This window comes from Ascaphus truei, chromosome 8 (genome assembly GCF_040206685.1).
Source record: "Ascaphus truei isolate aAscTru1 chromosome 8, aAscTru1.hap1, whole genome shotgun sequence".
Lineage (NCBI taxonomy): Eukaryota > Metazoa > Chordata > Amphibia > Anura > Ascaphidae > Ascaphus > Ascaphus truei.
In genome coordinates this window covers 5,202,950-5,222,697 of record NC_134490.1, presented here as the reverse complement: position 1 = coordinate 5,222,697, position 19,748 = coordinate 5,202,950, and the positions used below count along the sequence as shown (strand labels likewise).

The 19,748-nt window shown below is 48.7% G+C and overlaps 1 protein-coding gene across 11 annotated transcripts in view; it reads right to left on the bottom strand.

The window, feature by feature from the left end:
* Positions 1-2,861: 2,861 nt before the first annotated feature.
* Positions 2,862-19,748, bottom strand: part of ZMIZ1 (zinc finger MIZ-type containing 1) — a 277,132-nt gene continuing 260,245 nt past the window's right edge. For 8 of the 11 annotated variants that reach the window (XM_075610367.1, XM_075610366.1, XM_075610372.1 and 5 more), the window contains 10 exons: positions 19,537-19,723; positions 17,592-17,802; positions 16,628-16,733; positions 15,973-16,133; positions 15,708-15,775; positions 14,283-14,351; positions 13,584-13,831; positions 12,935-13,098; positions 11,176-11,415; positions 2,862-8,319 (listed from right to left, as the gene is read on the bottom strand). In XM_075610367.1, the coding sequence (XP_075466482.1) occupies positions 8,212-8,319; positions 11,176-11,415; positions 12,935-13,098; positions 13,584-13,831; positions 14,283-14,351; positions 15,708-15,775; positions 15,973-16,133; positions 16,628-16,733; positions 17,592-17,802; positions 19,537-19,723 (1,562 nt within the window). In that variant the 3' untranslated portion in view covers positions 2,862-8,211. The remainder of the gene's footprint in view (positions 8,320-11,175; positions 11,416-12,934; positions 13,099-13,583; positions 13,832-14,282; positions 14,352-15,707; positions 15,776-15,972; positions 16,134-16,627; positions 16,734-17,591; positions 17,803-19,536; positions 19,724-19,748) is intronic. The other 3 variants (XM_075610369.1, XM_075610371.1, XM_075610374.1) reach the window with 2 other exon arrangements.

Sequence of the window (19,748 nt, the reverse complement as noted above, 5' to 3'; positions counted from 1 at the left end):
TTTAAAATGCTGTTTTTCTTTTAAAAATCTTATGCTCCATTTAGGAGATATAAGCGTTTTAAATAGTAGGCAGCTTTCTTTAGAATTCTGTACAGAGCATCTGAGACTTTGGGGGTCATTTATTTATAAAATATTTTACCAGGAAGTAATACAGTGAGAGTTACCTCTCGTTTTCAAGTATGTCCTGGGCTCAGAGTTAATATGACAAATAATACATGGTTACAAATACAGTTACATAAATGAACAGGGTATACATTATATACAATACATTGCGTGCACAGTTAGATGTTAAGGTGTTGTTGTGTCACTCACTCACAGCTGTGTCACTCATGGCTGAGTCACTCACTCACGGCTGAGTCACTGTCACGGGAGACCAAGCTTTTTAACACCTTACTGTCTGGATCCTTTGACTGAACAAGCATGAGATAAAATAAATTGTAATAAATTCACACAAGAAACACACACAGCTTAATTTACAAAATAACACGAATAAACACTTACTGGGATGGGGCAAGACTAAATAAAAATGTCCACGGAACGAAATCCATACAAATCAAATGTCCAGGCAGGAATTCCCACACGTGGGGTTGCTGCACAAAAAGAGCCGAGTAACAGTCCTTGGCTAGGGACACTAGCGGCAACCCCCGTTTCTCCGCCAAAAGTAATATTTTCGTTCCCCAATGAAGGATTAGTTCGCAAATCCTTACGAATCCTGGAAGCTGGAAACAAATCTTTAGCTGCGATGAAATAGTCTCCGTACCGCCCGCTGTAGTTTAGATGAATCAGATGGAACTTCTTACAAGATGGAACTCTCCTGACTGGCTGCGCCGGACTTTTAAAAAAATCAGAAGCCTATCTGTATCATGTGCAGCCAATCTTTTGCGTGGGAACCAATCATCCCACCTATAGCCAGGTTCTCACACCCTAAGTGTCACCTCCTGTTCTGGACTAAATTAAGGAAAATCCCCCTTCTGTCTATCATGACAGTCATGCTAGGGTAACTTTAATTCATCAATTTTTTTAATAAGGCCTATAACTGATACATAACTGGGGGAGACATATACAATGTAACTCATGATATGATCCTTGCCACCTTATCCCTGGTGGGGGACACACAGACAATTCTAACACATTTACAGGCTTGCAGCCAGCAGTTGGCTGCAGAGCTGACACTCTACGCTTTAACTTAAAATGTAACCCCTACAACTCTCTCCACCTTATCCCTGGTGAGAGAGTTACAGAACCCCTCACTGGGTCCTGGGATTTGGGCATATCCCGGGACCTGGAATGTAACCCAGTTCCCTGCCTGGTCATACTGCTCTGGTTTGTGCTGAAGCAGGGGGATTTGGCGGTGAGCTGCAAACTGCATTCTAGGGGGGATTTTATCTGGTGGTCTGTGTTCCTCATGTCTCGGGTAACCCACAACATGGGCCCCCTTCCACCCAAACACACCCTGACAACATTTTCCCGTAAAATCATCCCCGACGCTCACGCCTGGCGCATCCCGCTGGTTGGCACTCCTGGAACAGTAAAACCACATACATCTTTATTATACAAGCAGTTATATACCACAATTGGGTTGAAGAGCCGACACTCAATTCCCCAATATAGATCAGGTGCACCCAACCGGGTATAATACCTTTATTTATGGCCTGGGTACCCCTTCACCGTCACTCACTCACGGCTGAGTCACTCAAGGCTGTGTCACTCACGCACGGCTGAGTCACTCATGGCTGTGCCACTCACTCACAGCTGTGCAACTCACGGCTGAGTTACTCACTCGCGGCTGTGTCACGCACAGCTCTGTCACTCACGGCTGTGTCACTCACTCACGGCTGTGTCACTCACTCACGGCTGTGCCACTCACGGCTGTGTCACGCACAGCTCTGTCACTCACGTCTGTGTCACTCACTCACGGCTGTGTCACTCACTCACGGCTGTGTCACTCACTCACGGCTGTGCCACTCACGGCTGTGTCACGCACAGCTCTGTCACTCACGGCTGTGTCACTCACTCACGGCTGTGTCACTCACTCACGGCTGTGTCACTCACTCACGGCTGTGTCACGCACAACTGTCACTCACTCACGGCTGTGTCACTCACTCACGGCTGTGCCACTCACTCACGGCTGTGCCACTCACTCACGGCTGTGCCACTCACTCACGGCTGTGCCACTCACTCACGGCTGTGTCACTCACGGCTGTGCCACTCACTCACGGCTGTGCCACTCACTCACGGCTGTGTCACTCACTCACGGCTGTGCCACTCACTCACGGCTGTGTCACTCACTCACGGCTGTGCCACTCACGGCTGTCACGCACAGCTGTCACTCACTCACGGCTGTGTCACCCACTCACGGCTGTGTCACTCACTCACGGCTGTGCCACTCACTCACGGCTGTGTCACTCACTCACGGCTGTGCCACTCACGGCTGTCACGCACAGCTGTCACTCACTCACGGCTGTGTCACCCACTAACGGCTGTGTCACTCACTCACGGCTGTCACGCACAGCTCTGTCACTCACTCACGGCTGTGTCACTCACTCACGGCTGTGTCACTCACTCACGGCTGTGTCACTCACTACTGCACAGAAACTCGTCGAGTTATTGGGAGTTTTTATGGAAGGTGCATTTTAACACCTGAACTGGGGGCTTCTTTGCAGCTGAGCAGCAGCTTCAGCACAGTCTTTGTCTGAGCCACTGACTGAGCCCCCTGTGCTGATGCAGGGATATCCCGAAAACCTAACCTGTTGGAACCCCGTGAGACTGGAGTTGCCCGCCTGTTACACTGGGGTGTATAAATGCACAGGCAGCTGCACGTTCCGCTCGTTAAATACAAAATGACAGCGTAACACAAAGCGTACAGGTTTCATCTGAGTACATATTTATTTGATAAATATAAGGTGGACACAACTAACTACATACAGTTTTGCAAGACTAAAAATCACAATTACTTTATTTCTGAACATTTTAATGCCTTGGCTGCTAGAGAGCTGTGAAGAGCATTCTCTCCGGCAGTGAAGGGGTTACAATATGAATGATTAAATTGTACATACAATGTACAGACAAATACAGTGGCCCTTTTTGCATGTTTTATTACAGATTGTACCATTTCATTGTTGTCATTTTCCCCCCATCTGATCACAATATCAAAAATTGTACAAAGAATTTAATTTGGTTACAATCTTTTATTTTTCATTTTTTTTATTTCAGCTATTTTTCCCCCCCCCCATAATCCACTTTTTTCTTCATCAGATTTCACCTCCCTCCCCTCTCCCTCCCTCTTTTGTAGCACCTTAAAAATACACAGGACTAACGCAAGTCAGCTAAAATGTTACATGTAGTTAAAAACAGAAAAAAAAAACCGCTAATTATTTTCTTTCACAAAGGGTCAAAAGTATTTTTTTTTACAGGAGTGGAAACAATGCTGTTGATTTCACACAAAATGCACCCAAGTCCCATCACATTGCCGCCCCCCCCCCCCCCTCCCCAAACATGGGATTATTTCCACACCGTATGGAAACTCACGTCTTATTTTTTTTTTTGTTTTTTTTAAACCACCTTTTTTTTTTTTTTGCAAAATAAAAAAACAAACAAACGCCACATTCCCAGGAAAATGAATGTGTCTGTTTTATGTCTCTACTGGTCATATACATATTTACAGAAGGTGTAGAAGTCCTTCAACCACTCCCAGCGCTGAAAGGGTTAAGCATTAGCTGGACATGCTTTTGATCCCTTTGACCCTTCCCTACAGTGAAAGGGTTAAAGCGATTCCAGTTGATACCCGTTGCGACACGTCTTTGTTGTTGCTGCTCAGAGCGTTGGAGTGTCGCGCGCGTGCACAGATACGTGTGTGCGTCTCTGGCAGTGAGGGGGTTTAACTCTACTTTGAGGTTTTTAGGGTCTCTGTCTCGTCTTTTTTTGGTGGAGCAGCAAATAGAAAAATAATTGTACCGAAAATTGGAAAAGAAAAAAAAAAACAAATAAAACAACACAAACAACAACAACCCCAAAATAAAACAAAACACTCGCATTGCGTGGGGTCCGCCGCTGTGCCGCTGGGAGGCACTCTGCAGAGAATCTGCTCCCAGCTGCCAGGGATTTAGGATACAACGGGCCCCACTAAAATTAAAGGGGGATTACCCTCATCCACAGAAATGAATTAACCCAGGGGTTCTGAACTTCAGTCCTCAAGACTCCCCCCAACAGGTCAGGTTTTTAGGATATCCCAGCTTCCCACTCAAGGGGCTCTATCAGTCCCTGCTTCGACTGAAGTGCTGAAGTAGGGATATCCTGAGAAACGGACCTATTGGGGGGGTCCTTGAGGACTGGAGCTCAGAACCCCTGGGATAACCCATTTGACCGCTGGAGGGTGCAAGGGGTTCAAAGCGCAGTCCCACTAAGCAGTAGTTCTGTAGGGCGCAGTAAAGTGGAAGCACTCAGCCACGTAACACATTGGCTGCCATCTTTAACATTTTTTTGATAATTTCGGGCAAGATCACAAATATACAAAACACGCAGAGTTTGTTGGGCGCTTTAGTAACTGAATAGGAACGCCGTGGCCGTGTGAAGGCTGCAGTGAGCAGAGGGACGGAGCCCGATTTTTTATTTCTAGGTCACAAAAGGGGTCCCAGCAAATATTGCTGCTTACTTTAAACATTTCTCTGGCACTAGTGGAGAAAGAAAGCAAGCTACACGGGACTTCCTGAGCACAAAACAGCAGTACATGATATCTTCATTCCATCGCCAGTCTTAGGGGCAGGTTCATCACGTCGCAACGCAGGGTATTACCCCCCCCCACCCCTCCGCCGACCTGCAATGGCAGCCACCGCGGCGACGGCTGGGATAACCTGCGTCGCGGCGTGATCCATTCCGGCCTTGCTGCTAGATTGACCATTTCAGATCCGCAGCGAAAGATTTTACACAAAGCCGCTTCGGCCAGAAGAGATCTATACGTCCAGGGCACTATATGTAATTACTGTAGCCTAATTAGGCAAAACTCCCATCATCCCAGGAATGAGTAAGACTCTGTGTGATCGCACACAAGTAGTGCCGAGTATCACCGCTTTTATTTACACACCTAAACTCTGACTTTCTTATGCCCAAAAGCCACATTTGTTTTTAAACGCATGCTTTTTGCCCTGGGGCATATTGGGAAAGAATTTTTTTTTGTTTTTAAAGTGCCTTCGCCTATTGTTGCAATTGATTGTGCTGCCCCATAATGAAACACAAGTGAGGACACCCAGGGGATGCAATAAAACGTACTGTGCTCACTAGTGACCTCTGGTGAATAAGGGAAGACCTTGCAGGCTTGTGTCAGTATTAACAACATCGGTGATACAGAAGAAAGGCAAACTGTGACAAGAAGTGGGTTTAGGGATAGATTTCTTGGCTCAAACTGGTCAAGATTTTCTAAGTGAGTGAGATGAGCGATATCTGTACTGTATATTACAGAGAAGTTAATCCCCAATCTGCGACTTCTGCAACCCTGATAAACATCATGTACTGCTATTTACAGGCTTGAACTTTATTTTTAGCATTTTTAACCATTCGTGCTCCCCCCCCCCCCCTGCATTCCTGGGCACACCGGATTATAGTAGGGTGGCGGGGTCTCCCTGCATGCAGACAGTCACAGGAAGTGGCTGTCAGGGGGCTGGTTTGGAAAGGGAATAACATGCTGCTGCTATGCTAAAGGTATCATTCTGTAGCATAAGCACGCGAGATGGGGGCTCCATCTATGTTTTGGGGGGAAGCAGGGTAGTTGCTGCCAAATTGTGGTGCCAGAAGGTGCAAACACATAAAAGAATAAATATGTGAGAGCAAAATTGCAGTGCTAACACTCTCTGCTTCAAGCAGAGCCAGAGCAGCACCGCCGTTTCGCAAGATATGAACAGTGACCCCAAAATCCAATATTTTCCATCCAAAGTATTTCCACCAGTATCTGCTCAAAACGTGTATTAAGGCCCTTCCTCAACCAATCAGGTTCTACCACGGAGGCAGGGGAGAAGCACACAGAGACAGAGGTAGAAACTGTGCCCAATATCTTACAGAGTAACCCCTTCACTCCTAGAGCAGCCTGTACCAGCGCAATACACGGCAGGCACATCAGCAACGACAAGGTGAAACGGGACAAAATAAACAACAAAGATGCTTCAGAAACAGACGAGGCCAAAAAAAAAAGAACAGAAAGTGGACACTGAAAAAAAGTCACCTTTCTAAAAGTTTCAAACATATTTACAATAGGTTTTTTTTTTCTTCCTTTAAAATAATCAATTGCATATGAACAGCGCTGTGTGTCGCCACCGTCTTAAAAGACACGAAACAAAAAATAAAAATAAAATGTGGAGATGGGTTTATAAAAGGAAAGGCTAATTTTCTTCAATACAGACACACGCACACACACACACACACACACACACACACACACACACACACGCGTGCACACACACACACACACACACACACACTTCTGCCTTGCAGGAACAAAAAAAACACAAAACTGGAGAAAACGCAAACTGCTGCAAGGGGAGAAGAGCTGAAAAAAATGACGTGTTTTGCCTTTTTTTTTTTTTTTTTTCCCTTTTTCTTTTTTAAATAATAATAATAATTAAAAAAAAAAGAGTACATTTACAAAATACAACTTTGGTGATAGAAAGAGAAAAGAAAAATCCAACAGAAAAGGTTTGATTGGTGCGTCATTCACGTCTGTACAGCGAAACACGCGGGAAACAGACATAAACAGAAATAAAATCAAATGAATTAATCGGGAAACGACACAGGAAAACTGAGCACACAGAGGGGGAACATCGCCTAAACACAGCGAAGAGAGATCTTCTTTTAAACCGGTCACTGCTAAAGAGGTCTGCAGAACCCTCCTCAGCACAAAAGGATTAAACAAGAGGCAGAAACTAGGAATAGAACTGATTGGCACATACACTTCTGTACAAATATAACAACAGTGTTACAGAAGCAAGCAGCATTAACACACCAGAAGCACAGAAACTGGGTCAGACTCATGCATTGAGATCCCCACCCCACACCTGTACAAGGTAACGTAACTGCAGGGCGCAAGGTGGCTGAGAAGGAAGATTGCACAAATAACACATTTTTTTTTCTCGTCTAAGTTTTTGTGGGTTTTGTAATAATAATAATAATAATAATAATAATAATAATTACTTAATTAAAAAAAAAAAAAGATAACCTCACCAGGCAGGTAAATAAAAAGGCCAGATATTGTGTAACAGTCTTGTTGGGTTAAAAAATATAATCAAATCAATTAGCAATAATAGAGGGGGAAAAAAAAAAAAAAAAAAAAACTTAAGCTGCTTTTTGTTTCTCTTTTTAACCAACATCAATGCCCCTTTTGTCGCAGCTTAGAAATGAAAGGAAAATAAAAAGGTTGGTGGGCGCTACAGCCCTGTCCATGGTGAAGGTGGCAGGTTATTCTGCCCCTTAGTTCCTGTTGTATTTGATTAAGTCTGTGCAGCCAGCAGAATTGTAGGAGTTCTGAGTAGTGTCTGAAAGTGTCTGGCTAGAAACCCGGGAGTCTTCATAAAAATGCCACAGAGGGGAAAAAATGCGCCCAGGTAAAAGGGAAAACAAGCAGGAGGCCCCCAGCATTGCTGTCCTCTATCTCAGCACCTATTTCATATTGCGAGTGCAATGTCTGTTGCATGTTGCCAACTGCTAGGGAGCATTGTGCTTAGTATGTGCGTGTGTTTGTTCCATCTTTCTCCCGGTCTCCTCGTGCAGTTCTTCTTTTCCAGCTGGTGGTGGTGGTGGTGATGGTGTGGGACATGGGGCAAAGCACTGGGCATAAGGAGGTTGTGTCCCTGCGTCTTCCATTACCCCCCCCCCCCCCCCAATTTATGCAGTCTCCTTCTCGAGCTTTCGGGTCAGTTAGATTTCCTCCTCTCTCCCTCCAAAGTTTTCCTGCCCATTAGCCCAACTTGGGCAAAACCAAGAAGCCCCGGTTGTGATGTGCTCTGGCAGTCTAAGTCCACTTTTGCCCCTTAGCAGCATCACTGAAAGCGCATCAGTCCTAAAGGAAAGCACAGCCGGGAGTGTGCCAGCAAGCCAGGTATGACCAGATGGATGGGCAGTATCGCGTGGAAGGGGGTGGAGTTACTGTGCCCGCCTCTGTGGCCATGTGGGTTGAATGATGGGTGGGGGCGGCGGGAAGGGAAAGACCGCTGCACCCTCGCCCTCCTTTCAGTTGTTCTCAAAGAGGGACAGGAGGTCATCATTGCTGTTGTTGGGCAGGTCTGGTGGATCCAGGTAGGAGAGAAGCTCATCGGGGTTAGTGAGCTCAGGAAGCAGCTGCAAGACAGACATAAAAACAGCGTAAAGGAAAGTGCGCAGAGCGGGCGTCGGTGCGGCTGGCCGCGGGTTCAAGCCCCTTCTCCAGCCCTGAGACACAGATACTGTCGTTCAGATTATAATTCTAGGATGTCACGGGCTCAAAGTTTGTTTCAAGAACTAAAACGTACACGATGAAAACATTCTTCGGAATAGAAGGGGGGAATCGCTGGGCTCTCAGGGCTACAGGGGGACGTTACCTAAAACAGGAACAGACATTATGCTTCCCCGTCGTACGCATTGAGCCAATTACATGCCAACCAAAAAAGCAGTAATTGAGCTCATTAGCATCGGCTCAGCGTTAACGAACATAACGAGCCTTTATACAAGTCTAGGTGTCACTCCTATTCAGATCCAGAAATAGGACTTTTGCTGAGGGGGAGCGGGGTGGGAGGGAAATAACACAAAGTACGGCAAATCATAGCTATCGCTGGCGTTAAACCCATCCGTGCACGGCAAAAGCCCTATTATTTCAGGGTCTGGGTGAGCAACGCCATGTTCAGCTCCGGCTTAACTAAAGCAATGTTATATCACTGCATAAAACCTGACGGACCTGAGTGAAGAGGAGATGATGGGATAATGCAGTTGGTGGCCAACTCCAGTCCTCAAGGGTCACACACAGGAAAGGTATTACAAAGCACTAGTAAGACCACACCTTGAATATGGAGTACAATTTGGGCACCACTCCTTAGAAAGGACATTATGGAACTAGAGAGAGTGCAGGGAAGAGCCACCAAATGAATAAAGGGGGTGGACAATCTAACTTATGAGGGGAGGCTAGCCAAGTTAGATTTATTTACATTAGAAAAGAGGCGTCTAAGAGGGGATATGATAACTATATACAAATATATTCGGGGACAGTACAAGGAGCTTTCAAATGAACTATTCATCCCAAGGGCGGTACAAAGGACTCGGGCCATCCCTTAAGGTTGAAGGGAAGGAGATTTCACCAGCAGGAAAGGAAAGGGTTCTTTATAGTAAGGGTAGTTACAATGTGAGATTCAGTGCCCATCGAGACTGGGATGGCAGATACAATAGATATGTTCAAAAAAAAGGTTGGACATCTTTTTAGAAACGAAAGGTATACAGGGATATACCAAATAAGTAAACATGGGAAGGATGTTGAACCAGGGAGAAGTCTGAGTGACAATTCTTGGAGTCAGGAAGGAATTTATTTTCGCTATTATGAGATATCATTGGATAATGTGTCACTGGGGTTGTGTGTTTGCCTTCCTTTGGATCAATACACTGTAAGTACAAATATAGGATAAAGTATCTGTCGTCTAAATTTAGCATAGGTTGAACTTGATGGACGTGCGTCTTTTTTCAACCTCATCTACTATGTAACTATGTACTTTATTAGGGATATCCCGGCTTCAGCACAGGTGGCTCAATCAGTGGCTCAGCCAGAATGACTGAGCCACCTGTGCTGAAGGAGGGATATCACTAATACCAGGCTTGTTAGTGGTCCTTGAGGACTGGGAGTTGGCCACCCCTGATATAATGACTCACTTGCATGTCAGGATCACAACCATGCGCGAGAAAGCGCGGCGTAAAGCTATATTCTCCATTATAGCGGATCCAGTCTCGCTAGTAACCTGATGTTAAGCACCTTAATGCAGTTTAGTGATTCTGAGACTAAGTGCCCCAAGGAACAGGACGTGCGATCTTCACAGAGGAGACAGCGCTTATTGGATAACCTCCGTCCCAGTAGTACGCGCCGCGGTGAGTGCGGACCAGAGAAACATGAATAATGCCATGAAAAAAAAATCACCGCGTTTTTTTTACCTTTCACCAAAAGGACAAAATCATTATTCCCTCAAACCAAAATGTGAAGCTTAAAAAGATGCTCCACATCTCTTGGCCGGACACACTGCTGCCCACGCACTGCTTCAGCGCGGCAAGACCCAGTTTATTTGATGGACTTTAATGCATTCGCTGGCAGCAACCCAAACGTGGCAGAGATTCCTACAGCTACAATGTAACGTAGCCCTAATGTACCACGGACGATGAATTGTCTGATACTGAACAGAAGAGTGTGTCCCCTCTGCACCTGGAACTCAGGAGTTGGGGTACCACCAAATACCAACAGCTAGCCTGTCCGAGAGTTATCACTTGATGGTTACCTCGAAGTGCCTTATTGCCATAATAATAATATCAGAGGATTACAATTTTACTGAAAAAAAGGGAGCCCTTTTTATGGTCTTCCTAAACTGCATTCTCAGCTCAATGTGGGCTAACGTGTCCTAATGGGACTGATGGAATAGAGCAGGCGGGGAACCTGGTGGGGAACCAGTGGCAGCTCCTTGTGACCTTGGGCGGGTCACTTTGTCTCCCTGTGCCTCAGGCACCAAAAAACAGATTGTAAGCTCACCTGGGCAAGGACTCGAGCCTGAAAAAATTCTATATGCAGTGCTGCATGCACGTCAGTGTTATACAAGAAAAGACATTGTTATTATTAGTAGGAACATTTAGCCCTTGTTTCTTCGGTTACAGGCCTATGAAGTGGGATATCTGTTTTTTTTTTTAGATTTTACATTGAAGATATTGGCGCATTACAAATAAATGACGATCATGAAACAATGATCTGGGGCCCTCCGCCCTCGAGCACGACGGGGCACGGAAGTCTCTGTGCCCGCGATGTCATGTGCAGTACGGCATCACCAGCAGTTACAGCACAATGTAATGTAACAATGTACGCAGGGCCAGAATCTCTGCTCACGGCAGGCGGGGGGAGGCGTGGGTGGGATACCTGCATTAGTGGTGGGTGGTATGTTTGGGGACACTCGGGGACAGAGGACCGCTGCACCAACTTACATCCAGCGATGGCTCCGGCATGTCAGGAGTTCCCTGTCCACCAGGCTGACCTTCTAGGGCCGAGGAGGGGTTAAAGGTCATGTCCCCATGCGGGTGGCTTGTGGCCTGTGGTGGGTGCCGAGGTTGAGGCGCGGGCCCCCCGTGGTGTAAAGGTTGCCCGGGTTGGCTGCCCGGGTGAGGCGGGTGCAAGCCCTGAGGCAGGGCGCTATGGGGCTGCTCAGAATTTCCCACATGTGGGATCTGCAACGGAGGAAACAAATCAAAGAGAGAGAGAGTGAGGAGGAGCGAGAGGGAGCGAGAGAGAGAGTGAGGAGGAGCGAGAGGCAGAGGAGGAGCGAGAGGGAGAGAGAGCGAGAGGGAGCGAGAGAGAGAGAGAGGAGGAGCAGAGATGAAAGAGAAAACCCCTGTGCCACAAAACCGAGAGGGGAGAGAGAGAGAGAGAGAGAGAGAGAGAGAGAGAGAGAGAGAGAGAGAGAGAGAGAGAGAGAGAGAGAGAGAGAGGGAGAGGGAGAGGGAGCGAGAGAGAGAGGAGGAGCAGAGATGAAAGAGAAAACCCTTCTGCCACAAAACCGAGAGAGGGAGAGAGAGAGAGAGGAAGCGAGAGAGAGAGGGGAGCAGAGATGAAAGAGAAAACCCTTCTGCCACAAAACCGAGAGAGAGCTCATGAGAGCCCGAGAGAGAGCGCCAGACAGAGAGCGTGAGAAAGTGAGCGAGAGACAGAGAGAGAGAGCGAGCAAGACAGGGAGCCAGAGAGAGAGCGAGACAGGGAGCCAGAGTAAGAGCAAGACCCAGAGTAAAAGCAAGACAGAGAGCCAGAGAGAGTGAGAGCGAGACAGAGCTAGCCAGAGATCCAAACAGAGCGAGAGTGCCTGAGTCAGAGAACGTTAGAGAGCGCGAGCGACAGAGAGCAAGAGAGACTAAAAACAGAGAGAGAATGCGCGAGAGTGAAACAGAGACCAGTAGAGTGAGAGAAACAGAGAGAGAATCTGAAACACTTCCCCAGCCGAGCTGGCTGTGTGGCACATTCCATGATCTGGAAGGGGGTGGCGATAGAGTAGAAAGGGGAGAGATTTTAGGCACCCTGCTTTCGGGAAGTGGTCTGTGACCGGCTTGGTCTTTTGCGGCCAACAAGAGGAAAGGAAAATTGGTATGAAGGCAGCTCTGGTGGTGATTGGCTTACGTCAGACAGGCGGAGAGGGGGAGCAGGAGGAGAGAGGAGGTGTATGGCTCATGTTAGCTGAGTGGGAGTGGGAGTGCTAGCACGCAGTGATGCCAAAGCAGGTAATAAGGTAGGCAGACACCTACCTTACCCCCTTTGATACCCTTCATGCTCTGTAATGCTATAGATACAATGCTTCAAAAAGCTGTGTATGCTATAGGGGTATAGGGTTTGTATTCATTGCAGAATATAGGTGCATGTTTTGTGTGTGTTACATGTTATAGATACACAAACTTTTATAGAAACTATTTTATCAACACAATACATACAGGAAAGATACAAACATAATATAAGAAGAATCATCATCATTTGGGCTATTTAGCTGATGCTCCCACTCTATCCAGTCACTTCCAGAGTGGCGCCCCCACGGTGCTGTTGGAAGAATTGCGCCTTTTGATGCTAGAAGGGCCTCGCGTATTTATGAAAAGTCACTGGTTGGTTCTCCCCATTTGCTGCCACCGTGCTTTATAGATCAGTCCGGCACGGGCAGTATTCATTACCCATTGAAGTAACAAAGTGTTTAATGTCTGTGTTACTTACAGAGTCCTGCATGGAGTGGCTGAGGGGCTTATCCAGAGAGGACATCCCCCCGGGCATGTCAGGCGGGTGGGAGAGCTGGGGCCCGTGCATGAAATCGTTCATCGTTGTCCCACCCGGGGCTCCGTGGGGAAAGTCGAAGTTGCCGTGACCTTGGTAACTGTTTCCTAGTAACAGAAAGAATACAATGTATCAAGCAGGGCAGGGAACACGCATGGAAGGTAGGAAACAGGGACAATGCCTCTCTACTATTGAAGGGCGAGAGGTCCTACAAAAAGACCTCAACTTGAAGAAGAGGCCTTTAAAGTGGAAGAACCCATGCCACGTACATGTGGTGGAGCCCCTATAACTCAAAAAGTCAAAATAAAAACTGTAAACCAGGGGTTCTCAACTCCAGTTCCCAAGAACCCCCCAACAGGTATTAAGGGTATCCCCTGACCTGTTGAGGGGTCTTGAGGACTGGAGTTGAGCACCCCTGCTCTTCAGGGCAGAAATTAATTTACTACATCAATATTTTGGTCAAGATGCAAAATGTTGACCCAACAACTTTCCTTAATTCGTTATGAATGTGCATTATATTTCCCTATCGATCTGGAATACACGGAACACAATCTCTAAGTATGTTCTTCTTCTTATGTTACATGTGCCTCACCTTGCCCGATGTACTCGCCAGAGCTGGTACCTCCCGGGGGAGGGGCCAGCGACGGGTAAGGCGAGGGACCGGGACCCAGAGCTGCGATCATATCCATGACGTTGGGCATGATCATCTGGCTTGGACTCATGGTCTTAAACCTTTTGGAGGGCATTCCGTCTGGGTCGTCCTTGATGTGGATCTCCGACTTAATGGGCACAGGTCGCCAGCTGCATGTGGGGTCGATGGTCACTTCTTCAAACTCGGAGCTTTGGGAGAAATAAGAGGGGAATCAAAAAAAGGTCCCCCGCCCCAATCACAGCCGCCTTTGGTCACAGTGTAAGCCAACTTCATGTAAAGGACTTCCCTCAGCTCTATCGCGGTCAGAGGGACATGCAACGCGCTCTGGCAGTGACAGAGCTAAACAAACCATGGGAGGACCAAGGAGGAGAAAGGGTAAGGTGTTGCTCAATGCACAAAAGGGAGCTGTTTGGACGAAATCAGACCCCTCGCATGTTTACAGAATGTAATTATATACAATATATAATTATAGGCTTCTGATTTCATTACCCAACAAAACAGGCATTAATCACCACGATTTAACCTCTGCAACGTGGCACAGTCATTGGCTCGTGTAGGTGCTAGGAGAGCCGTTCTAGAGATGCACACACCCCAAGCAGGTACGAGGCAGATTCCAGTTGGGAGTGAGCAGATACTCACTTCTGTATTGCATTCAGAATGCCCCACATGTACTGATCCACCTCCAGTCCTTCCAGCAGAGCCGTTTTACTGAAAAGAAGCAGAGAAGTGTTAACCCTTTGTTAAATCTCACACAAATTTGGGAACCGTGATTGAAGTGACTAGATAGTGTTGGTGCGCTGGAATACAGGATAACACAAGCCATTCAATCAACAAGGAAAATTAAGACACACGGAGACACACACACGGAGACGCACACACGGAGACACACACACGGAGACACACACACACGGAGACACACACACACGGAGACACACACACACACGGAGACACACACACACACGGAGACACACACACACGGAGACACACACACACGGAGACAATTCATTTGTGTAGTTATGGCTTTTAGGTGGAACAGTTATGATCTGTGGGAATTTGGGTTGAATTTCCTTTTCTGGTTACAAAAGATTTGAGTGCGGGAAACAGGGAGCGACAAGAAGTCAGATGTTCAGCAAAGAACAGACACAGAAACAAACAGAAAAATACATCAGATCTCAATGTTCTGCACTTTATGGCTTTCTTTAAAGTCAGTGATAAAAATAGCAGGGGGCTCATTCATATTACGGAGTGAAGACTTTTCTTCCATGTTATACAAAAACATCATGCTGAGGGCAGAACAACACCTTTCTTCAAACACAAAAATGACCATGTTGCACTATATATTGATACTAAGTATAAATCATTCCACCCTCCCCAGATGCTTCTCCTTCTGGAACAGCATTTGAACACTTGGGGGTGACACATCTTTAAGCCAAACTGACTGTGTATCAAGGCAAATGGTGGAATTCTGGGGCAAATATGCTAACCGTCACCGACACACACAGTGCACCCCCCCCTGGCTGCTCCTGCCACCGCCGCAGCTACATCCGACATCGCAGCAGCAGCCCCGAACCCTGCCCGAGGAGGAGGAACCCCCCTCCTTGCTCCGGTGCACAGATCCCTGGGCGAGGTGACGAGATCTACAGCCGCTCCCCCAGCAGCACATCACTGCTTTTACCCACCTACCTACACACACACACGCGCCGCTGCGACGCCGGGTTCAGGGACAGCTGGGTGAGTTATCCCAGCTCTCCCCCTCTGGCGGACGCGGAACCCCAGATTATGGCCTCTCACCGGCATTCCCCCTCCCACCCCCCCCGGTGATCCCGGTTAAAACGCGGTCTCATTATGTGGACTCCGAGCACCGCGTTATAACGGGGGTTCAGCTGTATTTATCCTTTATTCATTTTTCTTTCAAAAAAATAAATCATTGTTGTGGTTTGTACATGATAAAAGTCGTGTTAGCAGTGAACCTTTGCCCTGGGCTTTCTGTGCGCTTTGAGGCGGTGCGCGTACACACACACACTTTCAGGGAGTCTTCCACGAGCCACGTTCCCTGCTACTCACTTGCATACAGGACAACGCCACGTTCCTCGTTCACAGTTCAGCTGCAGGTAGGACTCCAGGTCGAAGCACTGCACATACAAAGAGAGAAGAAGCGTATGTTTAATCTGCGGTAAACACGGTGCGTGTCTGCTTGGCTCCACCTCTCACGTAGAACACACATGAAGTAACCTCACACGAAAAAAAGAAGGAATAGCCATAGTGCACTACACACATCCTTGCATTGTGCCGATCCCCTAGTCTACGACTGCTTATTCCCGTGGCTGACCTGTACGTGTTTGCAGTCGTGCCCCCGCGCAGGCAGCTGAATCCGCCGGAACGTGATTGGGCATTTCAGAGAAACTTTAATCGCCGTCTGTTCCACCCCATCCTCGCCGTTCAGTGCTGCGTTCCCAGACGAGGCCGCCACGCTGCTGAAATTCCGCTTTACTGTTCGGGAAAACACAGGCAGCGCTTTAGGGATGGATAGCAGAGCACTGACCACACTAGCTGCCTGTCCGGACACAGTTCCCCTCTCCCACAGACAAGCCCATAGTGCAGGACTGGCCCAGTCCAGTTCTCAAGGGCCACCAACCGCTCAGGTTTCCAGGATATCCTTGCTTATGCATAGGTGGCTCAACCAGTGGCTCAGTTGAAGACTGCACCACCTGTGCTGAAGCAGGGATATCCTGAAAACATGACCTATTTGGTGGCCCTCTAGGACTGGAGGCCACCCCTGCCAGAGTGGTATTTACTGAAAAACTCAAATGCTCCTTTAAAATTAGCATGATCTTTCTGGAGTTGATGTCATCACTCCATGACATCATAATGATGTCACCTTCAGAAAGAACACAGACGGTTCCTCAGATTCTTATTTCCCCCCCCGAGCAGCGACGGAATCTAGAAGCAGAAGCTGGCATTTCATGTACCGCTGGCAAACTCACTCTTTGTGATACAATGTTCCGCTGGGAGCAGCCTCTTCTTCAGCAGACCCTGCAGGACGGAGCGCACGGAGGGCCTGTGAACCAGCTGCAGCACGAACAAGTGCGACTGGGAGAGACGGAGAGAGAGAAGGGTCATTACTTACACACTCAACCAGAAGAACTGGCCAAGGGGCAGGGCTCTAACGAGAGGCCCGGTCTGTCACCGGTACCAAAGCACCCCGAGGTGGAAGGATGGACTTCGCGGGCCTTGGTCATCCCATAAAGCTTTCCCTGCTTTCCCTGCGCGCCGTCCGGGGGCGGGCCAGTGACGTCACGGAGCTGGTTCGCCCTCATTGGGCGAACCGCTCACGTGACCGGCCCTGCGCTCCGGCATGCAGGGAAATGTTACATTTCCCTAAGACCTACGCTTCCGCGCGCTTCCGGAAGCGTAGGCGAGCCCCTACTAAAGCCGCTCTAATTGCGACTGTAGGGGCTCCGTGCTGAGCGGAAGCGCGCCTCCGCCAGCAAGCAGCAACCATGGACGAAGTCTTATTCTGCAATAACAGGCTTTGTCACCCTGTAGTAGGTGGGACATACTCTATAGCAAGAGGTGGCCAACTCCAGTCCTCAAGGGCCACCAACAGGTCAGGTATCATGCTATCCCTGTTTCAGCACAGGTGGCTCAGTCAAAGCTGCGCTGAAGCAGGGTTATCCTGAAAGCCTGACCTGTTGGTGGCCCTTGAGGACTGGAGTTGCTTACCTCTATTCTATGGGCTTTGCGCCCTTTCTGTTCTTTAGTCACTCTGCAACCGGAGACACTGACTTGGCTGTCCCTACGATGCGGGTGGCCCCCTGACTATGAGCTGGTTAATGTACTTCTCTTACAGTTCCCCTGTGGGAAAGGATCAGGCAGGAATAATGCCCCATGGCTGCCTCCAAGCGACTCCCTGTCCCTGTCCCCTGTGTATCCCTGTGCCCCACTTACACAGCAGCAGGCAGTGACTGTGATCTGGATGGTGTTGCGGCCTGGCTGGCAGACGTGCTTGAGGTGCAGGGGTTTGTGGGAGGTCTTGTTGTCGCCTCGTTCGATGGTCAGTGGAGTGGCGTTGACGCTGACCTGCACCGACGCTGGCCAGTTGGTGTTCATCTGTCGGTCTTCGTGGTGGTAGCACTTAAACTGCAGCTCCAGGTCAGACCTAAGGCACGAAGCACAGTGTGGGTGACTGCACTGCAACATTCCACAGCATCACTGCACTGCAACATTCCACAGCATCACTACACATCACTGCACTGCAACATTCCACAGCATTACTGCACTGCAACATTCCACAGCATCACTACACATCACTGCACTGCAACATTCCACAGCATCACTGCACTGCAACATTGCACAGCATCACTGCACTGCAACATTCCACAGCATCACTGCACTGCAACATTCCACAGCATCACTACACATCACTGCACTGCAACATTCCACAGCATCACTGCACTGCAACACTGTACATCATCACAACATTCCACAGCATCACTGCACTGCAACACTGTACATCATCACAACATTCCGCAGCATCACTGCACTGCAACATTCCACCGCCCTGCAACATTCCACAGCATCACTGCAACATTCCACAGCAACACTGTACTGTACTGCTACACTGCACATCACTGTACTGCTACACTGTACATCACTGCATTACTACACTGTACATTCCACATTATGCATCACTGTACAGGGAGTCATTTAGCGGTTAGAACACAGCCTCTGAAGTGGGGGAACCTGGTTCCAGTCGAAGGGTCATGCCTCCTTGTGAGGCACCTAATCTCCCTGTAAATACAGCTATATGTTCAGTACTATGTAGGCAAAGGAAGGTATGGCGTCCTGTCCGACACGTGTGGGTGTGGTCTTAAGTGGTATTTGTATTGTACTATGGAGGGTTAATGTCACTTTTTCACTCACCATAACTTACTTGGTGTGTGCGGTTTGCAGCAGCTTCCCCTTGCAAAGTCAGTATAGCCAACCTCACACTGACCCAAAAGGTCAAAACAGCTGTCTGTAAGTAGGTTTGCGAGCCGTGCACTTTTTAACCCAGGCAGTGCTGATCAGCTGTGTAATACGGCACACACCATCTTATAGGGGTCCCATGTTAAAATGGATGAGAAGCAAAAGCTGACACGGAGTGCTGATTTGCATGTCTTTACCCAGAATCCCTGGCTGCAGTGGAAGTGCTGTATGCTAAGAGATAATGGGGAAAGACAGGGTTGGGGACCTGTCTGACACACGTGACTGTGCTCACACGTGGCACTTGTATTTGCATTACTGGGTAATAATAATAATACTTCCTTCTCATAAAGTGCTGCACTGCACCAAATAATTTCACTGCGTCGTCACAGCATCATGGCGCAGCGCACAGCAACATGGCGCAGCGCACAGCATCATGGCGCAGCGCACAGCATCATGGCGCAGCGCACAGCATCATGTCGCAGCGCACAGCATCATGGCGCAGCGCACAGCATCATGGCACAGCGCACAGCATCATGGCGCAGCGCACAGCATCATGGCGCAGCGCACAGCATCATGTCGCTGCGCACAGCATCATGGCGCAGCGCACAGCATCATGGCGCAGCGCACAGCATCATGGCGCAGCGCACAGCATCATGTCGCAGCGCACAGCAACATGGCGCAGCGCACAGCATCATGGCGCAGCGCACAGCATCATGGCGCAGCGCACAGCATCATGTCGCTGCGCACAGCATCATGGCGCAGCGCACAGCATCATGGCGCAGCGCACAGCATCATGTCGCTGCGCACAGCATCATGGCGCAGCGCACAGCATCATGGCGCAGCGCACAGCATCATGTCGCAGCGCACAGTATCATGGTGCAGCGCACAGCACCCTCGCAGCGCCACCCCCCCCCCCCTTGCCTACCTCCACATCAGGGTCTGGTGGACAGTCGGCCGCAGGTGGAACACGTGGTTGCTGACGGCCAGGTTGTGCTCCAGCCGGAAGGGCTCCAGCACCACGCCGTCCCGGACCGGGAAGGTTAGGCGCAGCTCGTCCGCGTGGCCGGCTGAGATCGAAGAAGGAGAGAAAGCGTGAACTTTCCCTTTAGCATCTGCGGTGCGACAACGTGAAGAGGG